Raw genomic sequence first — 9,640 nt, 5'->3', positions numbered from 1 at the left:
TCGAATGTACCACATCCTCGAAAGATATTTTTACGAATGTAACATTCAAGTTTTTTTTTACAGAGCAGATTTAAGATGCTACAAGAATTACATCAATAGTACAGAGAATAATCAGTGGAACTCAGTTATTTTTCTAGTTTCAATTTTCTAGTTTTCAATGAAATGAGCTTCATAAATACAAAATTATCTTAAGACCCAAACTTGGTAATTTTATATTTTATACATTTTTTCACTGGTGTAGCGTGGTGAGGACGGCGGGGGCGGCCCATGAGGAAATTTTTCATACGTTTCACCTTCAAAAGGGTGATATCCGTGAGATGAACTATCAATTAGATGTAGGTCGTGAATCCCTCGAAAATTATATAAGTTTCCTTTCAAGAGTATAATCTCAACAAATTTTTCAAAAATGGGCAATTTTTCAATCAGTTTTTTAAAAAAATTAGTGCAATTGAAAACGAACGTAACTAACTCTCATAATTGTTGATAACAAAATGATTTCAGTGCAACCTGGTGGGGGTGACACCCAAGTTTCCCGAAAGGGTGTCACTCGTTCACGCTACACCACTGCATTTTTTATAATTTTCAATTCTGTTATGACACCTGAGTCATGAACAAATTGTTGCACACTTTTTTCAACAAAAAAGTCTCGATACAAATCATTCATTACAATGCTAATCTATACAGATTAGAAAATGATAAAAAACTTTTCTTTTTCTATGAACGCATGAAATTATGTAGGATTTGACGAAAAAAAACGACTCCATTAACTTCTTATTACAAGTGCAGCACACCATTCAGACAAGGAGGGAAATTAAACACTTTACCACTAACCAGCCGACATCCGACATCCGAGTGAAAACTACCTCGGCGGCCTTTCGCCAGGCATAAACATGACGGAGAAAAAAAAATCTCGCTAATTTCAATCGAACTTTGTTGCCCGTCCCCTGCTATTGATGCCTAAATTATCGGACCTGCTAGCGGAAACCGCTACTCTTGATCTAATAACAGTCGTCTGCAATCTAGCAGGGCTTTGGTACTCCGCTTGCGGAACTGCAGCGGAGCGGGGAGCCCGTGGATCATGGCGACCGTCAGTTTGAAGATGGATGACGACAAAATGTATGGCCGCGAGGAATCATAGCCGTGGTTTCATGATCCGGGAGGGTCCCTTTTCCGAGTTACCGCGTTGCCTCTTCTGCGTGGAATGAACCAATAGCAGTGGTGGTGGTGGCTTGTGCAGCCACTTGGTGATGCACCACTGCGTGGCGGGGTGTGTTTCGCGTTGACCGACTTGCCGATGCCTCGCGACTGCGCGCCATCGCTCGTGACTTTATAAATACAATGCGCTAGACGATCAGCAGAGTCAGTTTTATTTTTGCTTTCATGTCACGAGCACCTTGGTCTCAAAACAATAAAAAAAGGAAGAATTCAGCGATCAATCTAGTTGAAAATAAAACGTTTGCAGTGAACTTTCACTCGCCGACCTCAGAAGAAAGTGAAATCTGTATCCGCCTGAACTTTGACAAACTGCGAGACAGAATGAAAGTGCTTTCGAATGATCGAATCAAACGATTCGAAAGTGGTTTCGCCGTTGACATTACCTAACCCCGTACCGTACCCATGAAAAAATGTGTTTGAAAAGTGAAACTGAGCGATCTTTTCCGATCATTACAATGCAGCACCAACGTCGAGTACGTGGCCGTAGGACGCCAGCTTCCGCCGAAAATTTCACTCAAAAGAACCCCGCTGGAAGGGATGTGTCCATCGAGAGAACCACCGCCCTGTGTTCCGGCTAGCCGACGCTATCGAACCCACGACGGAACGTGCAACAATCGGAAAAAACCCCGCTGGGGCTCGGCCCAAATGCCCTTCCATCGGTTTCTAGCTCCAGAGTACGCAGACGGCGTTGATGCGATAAGGTAAGTGTTTACTTATTTTATAGTTTGATTTGATTGCTAAAATGTGAGGATAAATGTGGAATTATGTAAGTGTCCTAGACTTGAATCATGCCAAGATAGCATTAGATTACTTTTTTCTTGACCATTTCATGTTGTTTTTGAAGTTACAAATAAAAGTTCAGACCATAGGGAAACTACCTGACGATATTGATGGTCAGATTTAAATCATTGAAATTGTTGATTTTGGTTTATGTTTCCAAGACGATTTGATCTCCAAAACTCTAAAACTTTTGTGGTTGGTATGACCTAACATAGTTTCATCCTTTTTTAATTACTTTAAAGTAACCAAACAGATGACAAGACAAAGTCGAACCTCTACAAAAATCTAGATTAATTGATAAAAGTAAAACGAAAAGTATCGAAAAATGAGAATATTGTGGATATTTTTATTTATAAATTTTAAAATCATCAAAGTGATTGGTTGAAATATTCGAAAATGTAAAAAATACACCCAAAATTGACAAAAATATAAAAATATACTGCAAACTATTGATTCTTCATGAACCGAAATTGTGCATTGAACAAAAAGTAATCGATGGCTTCCTAAACTTAGAAATTATAACGAAATATTGCTTGAAAAAATTTCATTTGGATATCACGGACTCTTTTTGATGTACCAGCAAGACCATGACCATGCCTTCAATAAAAATGTTTGTCCAAATTCAAATAAACAGTGTCTTCAGTAAAGTTGTTGATGGTAAATTTGTAATACTTGAAAAAATTAAAAAAAGTCATACGCAATTCAAAATGTTACGATTTTCTAGTTTTTTAACAAAAAAAAAACATCAACATTTTTAACAAATAGAGATTGTAAAATTTTACACAGTTGTAACTGAAGACATTTAACAAGTTATTTTTGTGAGAAATATAATTTTAAATTGAGCAGTGTTTTTTTAATAACTTCTATTAGATAGTATGTCAGCATTTGTACACGAAAAAAGTTCAAGATCAGTTACAGTAGAAAACTAATCCTCTTTCATTTGTTACGGTAAGACTTTTCACTAATCGCATTTTCTTTTCTTTTTTTACCTACTCTTGCAGACGTTCGATCAACGGATCTCCGCTGCCTTCGGCACGTTTTGTTAGTCTGGTAGTGCATGGAACTCGCCAGGAGGAAGCCCCCGTAACGATGATGCTTGCCCTATGGGGTCAGCTGTTGGATCACGACCTAACCGCAACGGCACAACCTCGCAGTCTGAACGGTTCAACACCGCGCTGCTGTGGGGGTACAAATGACGAAGCGCTACATCCGTCCTGTCTGCCCATCAAGGTTCCACTGGATGACCCGTGGCTGTCGCCTCTCGGTGTGCGATGTTTGGAGTTTCTACGTTCGGCGCCAGCTCAGCGGAGAGATTGTCTGCTATCGTGGCGCGAACAAACCAACCAGGTAACGACGTACATCGACGCGTCTCCAATTTATTCGAGCAATCCGCGCACCTCAGATAATGCGCGTATCTTTCGATCCGGTTTGCTACTGTTCGGACGAGGACCACCAAGCGAAGACGTGTGCTTCCGTGCTGCTTTAGCCAATCAATGCATTCGACCTGGCGATGCTCGAAGTGGCGAACAACCGGGGTTACTGATGTTACATATGGTTTGGGTAAACGAACATAACCAAATTGCTACTCAACTCTCCGATATCAATCCACACTGGAGCGATGAGAAGCTCTATCAAGAGGCACGCCGAATAGTTGGAGCCATGTTTCAGCACATCACCTTCCGCGAATTTCTGCCGATAATTTTGGGCAAACAGGTTTGCCGGCTGTTCAATCTAGAGTTGGAGACCAGTGGTTTCTACAAAGGGTATGACCCTAGCACAAACCCTACTGTGACAAACGAGTTCGCGGCTGCTGCCTTCCGCTTTGGTCATTCTTTAATACAGGGGTCCTACATGAGAGCGGATCGGTTCCATCGTTTTATACCGAACAATGTGACGCTACACGAGGAGTCCGCAGACGGTGATCTCGGTGGTCCAGGATCGTTGCACAGATTGGTGCGTGGCATGGTCAACCAGCGAGCCTTGAAGCGTGACGAGTTTATAACAGCGGAGTTAACTAACCATTTATTTCAAACCAGAAGTAAGTAGGATAGCTGGTTTGCGGCGCGGAACCGATTTAGAATATTGCTGTTTCATTCTAGGTTTTCCCTTCGGCCTAGATTTGGCAGCGATCAACATACAACGCGGTAGAGATCACGGCATTCAGCCGTACATAAACTGGAGAGTACCATGTGGGCTCACCCCTATTAGAGAATGGGATGATCTGGAGCGAGTCATGGGTCCAGCGTCGGCACATCGCTTACGTAAAGCCTATCGCAACTTAGATGATATCGATCTGTTCGTAGGAGGTCTCGCTGAACGACCGGTGGTGGGAGGTATCGTAGGACCAACGTTTTCCTGTATAATTGCTCAGCAATTTAGCAATCTTCGCAAGGGAGATCGCTTTTGGTACGAAAATTCAGGTTTTGAATCGTCGTTTACTCCAGCGCAGCTGGACGCAATTCGACAGGTAGCTTTCTCACAGGTTCTGTGTCGCTCACTTGGAGGGGGAACCCTGCAGCCGCACGTTTTTCTTCCAGCTGATATAGTACAAAACGAGAGACTGCCCTGCGACTCGAAACTGATGGCACCTATCGACCTGGAACCATGGACGGAACGAGACCCGTTCACTAGACCTAATGACGTACCGAATACTGGACAGAGCGAGAACCTGATCGACCTTGAAGCAGTACAACCCTTTGTCACAACTACATCGACAACTAGACAGCCTACGAAAAAGGCGAATATCGTTAGTAACGTTGACTTTATACCGAACAGAAACGTTGGACTGCAGATACCTTCGAACGGACACATAGTTCTGAACTCCTTGACAACTCCTGTCAACAACAAACTAGACATTAGTACTTCGGCCAAACCGCCAGCTATTTCTCACGTAACCAGACCTAGTTCGAATAAGGAGCCCACATTACTCGTTTCCTCTAATGTTGACAACAAACTAGACTTTACCGGCACGACTGAACCTCCACAGCGGAAACCGACTAGAAAAACTACCCCGAAACGACGACCAACGGGAGCAACGAATGGAATAATTACCAAACTAGATTTGACACGAGACTCGCAAGTAAACCTAACGGACAGTGATAATGATAACAGAAAAAATCACACGCTAACGAAACGAGACCTGACGTACATCAACCTATCAAAGCTATTCACGAAAGATGATAACGCAACTTTACTTCTGAAGAAGGACATCGCACTTCGACATGGCTACTATCCGGCCCCTGCGCCGGCTCCACCCTCGGACTATGACGACATAAACAACTATGACTACAGCTCAGACGCTGACCCACCCGTATACGTGAAACCTGGCTACGGATATGACGCACCTGACACTGAACCTCCACCACCTAATCCCTACTACTATGCTCCGACCGAAGAACCACCCCAACCACCTTACTGTGGCTACAATTGCTACAATCCACCACTAACGACATACAGTCCGTACGGATTAGACACAGAACGTGGACCGACCCGACAGACGACCCCAAAACGAGGACTCTCGAACAAAGTAGGTAACGCTAACTATTACTACGATACGAGGATTAGACAAAAAACGACAAGACAACAACAGCAACGAAAAACTACCCCAAAAAGACCAGGACTTGTAGTAATAAACGATAACCGACCAAATGACAAGCCTATTTTTCTATCATCTTCTGTCTCTTCTGCACCTGCACTGAGCTCTACCGCCTTATTTCAGAACTCTAAAAATCCTTCCTCTTCTGCTGCCTCTCAGTCTGTCTTTTCCGTAGACCCTAGACCTCAGTTCTCTTCTCGATCTATCGCAGTATCTTCGCCTACATTTTTCCAAAAACAAACGAAACCACAGAAAGAACTACGAACCAGCCAAAACCGACTTCCATCCGGACTAATATCTACGCTGAAACATGACTACGACTACGACAGCCTAGTACCGGACGCTGAACGCCTAACCGAAACCCTGAACGTTCACGAACATGACGGCTACCTTCGACCGGAACAGAACAAATACGAACCTATCAAAAAGACAAGCGACCTTGAGACTTACCGCAACTACAGCCTATTCAACATACGCAACGCAATGACCGCGATAAGATACGAAATACCAAAAGACGCCACGCTTTGGACACAGACGGACGATCGACGATACGCCGAACGCTACCCACAACCTCTGGAACTGGAAGACGATCAGGATCAATTCGTTCGACCCTACATTTACCAGGACGAGACAACCGATGAACCATCCACTGAAAAAACTTCACAAAATGACGCAAATACGACCATCATTTTGACTGACAAAGTAGATCGAACGGGACTTGAAACAACTACCGACTTTGACTCACACGTACCATGTACAGAAGAGCAACTACATCCGACTAATAACGAAAAATTATTGACGCAACTAATTGACTTCAACCAGACCAAAGAACAAACTCCTAAAGACTCTTTGGTGGACTCCAATGACGATGACTCTACCGACAGTGTACATGACAAGCTTTCAGGACAACACCAACCGATTATGTACGAAAAAGACTTTCTCGGTACCAGAACACGACCACTCGAACAGGATCGTTTAACAAACAAATCGACAGTGACAGATTCGGACGACAGTATCGACTACTCCACCCGTGATGACACGCCCGAGCTGACGGACGAGACAGAAGACTACGGAGAACTTCCACTCCCGGACATTATTGACCCACTCGAAACCATGGGATTGGCACTGTTCGGAGACGTTCACGGACGATCGCCCACTAAGGACAGCATACTGGCTATTCCGGACGAGACTGACAGAACGGACGACCGACAGACAACAGTCGACAGACCAAAGTTCGACCGACAACCGACAGGCAACGCGCCACCTCGACGACGCAGACCTATCAACTCGAAACGACCGACCGTTAGCAAGCAAGGACTAAACCATGACCGAAGACAGCAAGGAATCCCACTGGTTCCCTTCGTACTGCTTACTAGCATCGAAAGGTGAGTTGTTCTTCCGTTCTAAGCAATGAATTCTAATTATTCTAGTTTTTTTTTTTATTTTACTTCCAGACCGGACAACTGGGTGATGTTTAATGTGGCCAAGTCGAAGAAGCGCAAACCATTGCCGGAAGTTCCGTTGCTCAAGAGTGACGTTTACTCCCTAAGCGAGCTGCCGAAACCGATTAGTGCTGAGGACTAATTTTAGCTTACGTACACTGTGACTTCAGCTAGCAGGCATCTCTATCTTATTTACTTAGTCCGATCGAAGCTATCATCGCTGCGGATCGGCGTTGTGTGAAAAGGGGATATGCTATTTCGTTTACACACACGCGGAGATGTTAGTCCTTCAAACATGGCGCGATGTCATCTAGCTGTGCGACTTACGTTACTAATGACCAACTACTGACAGACGTATAAACTGTGACTGACTTACAAACTGTGGAAAAATACAAACAACAGTACCTACTTTATTGACAGCATTTACAGAAAAAACAAGACCAACCATGACTTTACAGGATGCAACAATTCTATTCTGCATTATATGATAGCTTGTACTTAATTGTTCCGGCAACGATATTTTGTTATGAAATATTTATTTATTTATTTATTGATATTTATTTAAAAGGATTTCTATAACTATAACTCGTTCAAGTGTTTCTTCCAAAACATCCAAACTACCCTACTCTATACCGTAAAAATGCACAATGTCATTTTGCTATTGGCTCAAAATTAGAAATTTTCCCTAACGTGTTTATCATTCAGAATGCAAGATGGGATTCTCCGTTATCAAATTGTTTTTGCCATCACAAGGAAAAAAAGCTGTACTCAAGGCACTGATGTAGGGTAGCGAACGGCTTCGGCAGTGGTTTTCTTCGGCAGGTTTTCTGCAGCAATCTTATGCAGAAACCTGCCGAAGCCGTTCGCTACCCTATGTATATTTTTAGTTATTGGCACGGGAGAATGGCCGTCCACTGGGAGGTCACTCAAAATCAATTTTCAATTTTCCGTTCTATTCTCTGATTAACTGCTCTCTAGCAAACCTTTTTAAACTTTGCTACTTCTCCGGGGCCCCGGTTTCTTCTTTAGCACACTGTCCACCTGCTTGTTCCGTCCTCCTTCAAGTTCCACCAGGCTCCTGCACCAACTCGTCCTTTCCAGGCGTTGTCTTGCGGCCTTTGCCGCCAAAATGGCCATGATCGACGTCTTCAGCCACCGGCGATGGGTCCAACGTGGATTGTCTCGACGGTTTTTAAATATAAAACAGCTGGGTTCTGGGGAACATGCATCTTATTTTGGCCTGATTAGCTAACTGGTGACGAGGCAATTGTTAAGGGACAAGGAGAGTGCCTTACCTCCGGTTCACTTTAACCACACACCACAGTGGGGAATCGCTGGCCATCGTCAGCCATTTCATAATATTTTTCCTTCATTGCTATAACATTCAAGTGCCTGAATCCAAAATTTGAGCGTAATATCATGAAATCTGATTTTAGTCATAGTAGGCCTGACACTAAAGATATTAATAAAAAAGGGATTTTTTGTAGAAAAGCAGCTTAAAAGTTTTGTTGCCGCAGTTTGCCACTGTTGTGACTGCATCCAAAATTTTTGTAAAAACGTACCTAAGCTTTCAAATGCATACTGTCCGCTGTAGCGCAAAACTGCGCAAATTGTAGCTTTAGTGAAAAATGCGATAGCAGTTTTTTTTATTATATTTTTTTAAACTTGAAATTTTATCTAGAATTTAATTCAATCAAACCCATAATACTGCATTAATGAAAATTTGCGATATCGACATAATTCGTAAAGGTTCAAATATAACTTTGGGAAAAAATCACTAAATTTAACATTGTAATGGACTTATTCCAAGCACCATTTAGAATATAAGTAAATATAAAACAAGCGGTGCGATCATATATCGCATCAGCATAAAACGACGGTGCGATCACCCGCTGCATCAGCAGAAAAGGGTATTGCTACCGACGTGTACAATAAACTGATCACTCAGTGCGATTCATTCGAGTACCAACGTTCGTCGTGTCTTTACTGCTAGATGACTCTCCCGGGTCCTAGGAAGCCGGACCATTTTAGTTACCTCATGGCGACCGTGACAGGACCCGAAAGTTGAATTGCCGTAATTATTAGTTAAGCTGTAGTTCAAGTGAGTGAAAGCTAAAATTGGACAATTTCGTGTGTTCAATGGTTAAATAAATGTCAGTGCCCGAGCTACGATTTCCAAAGCATTGAAAAGCCATCGAATGGCACAGTAGCGACGGCTGCAGAAAGATTGCGTCCGAAAAAGAAGTTTATTCCGGATATCTATTGAGTTTGAAAAATGAGAAAGTAGTCGCGTTTAAAGTGAGAAGTTTCATAAAAAACTCAGGAAGAAAACGAAGCATTAGTGATTGCAATCAAAAAACGAACGACGAATCTTTAGATGGTAACAGTAATGAATAATTCAACCATTTATTGCCGTACCTATGGACAAAAAAAAAAATATGCATAAATAATTTATCGAAAGACACAGATTACACATGTATTACTGTTATAGTAGTCTCTTGAGCATTGTGAGATAAGTTTAATTGTGAAACCGAAAAGTAGTGCGTTTTCGGCATTAATCAAACTTCTCTAAACAATTAAAAATTTGTTAAATACACACAAATAACAT

The 9,640-nt window shown here is 42.6% G+C and overlaps 1 protein-coding gene across 1 annotated transcript; it reads left to right on the top strand.

The window, feature by feature from the left end:
• Positions 1-1,353: 1,353 nt before the first annotated feature.
• LOC129717733 (uncharacterized) lies at positions 1,354-7,617 on the top strand. The gene is made up of 4 exons (XM_055667850.1): positions 1,354-1,916; positions 2,997-4,033; positions 4,095-6,975; positions 7,045-7,617. Exons 1-4 carry the CDS (start codon positions 1,753-1,755, stop codon positions 7,172-7,174), a joined length of 4,212 nt encoding a protein of 1,403 aa, XP_055523825.1. The 5' UTR covers positions 1,354-1,752; the 3' UTR covers positions 7,175-7,617.
• Positions 7,618-9,640: the final 2,023 nt, after the last annotated feature.

This window comes from Wyeomyia smithii, chromosome 1, assembly GCF_029784165.1.
Source record: "Wyeomyia smithii strain HCP4-BCI-WySm-NY-G18 chromosome 1, ASM2978416v1, whole genome shotgun sequence".
Taxonomy (NCBI): Eukaryota; Metazoa; Arthropoda; class Insecta; order Diptera; family Culicidae; genus Wyeomyia; species Wyeomyia smithii.
The sequence above is the reverse complement of the archived record's forward strand: the minus strand, read 5'-3'. Positions and strand labels throughout refer to the sequence as shown.

Coding starts and splice junctions, on each gene's coding strand:
- LOC129717733 (XM_055667850.1), top strand. CDS start 1,753: ATGTGTCCATCGAGAGAACCACCGCCCTGTGTTCCGGCTAGCCGACGC. Junction 1,917..2,996: donor GACGGCGTTGATGCGATAAG/GTAAGTGTTTAC, acceptor CTACTCTTGCAG/ACGTTCGATCAACGGATCTC. Junction 6,976..7,044: donor CTGCTTACTAGCATCGAAAG/GTGAGTTGTTCT, acceptor TTTTACTTCCAG/ACCGGACAACTGGGTGATGT.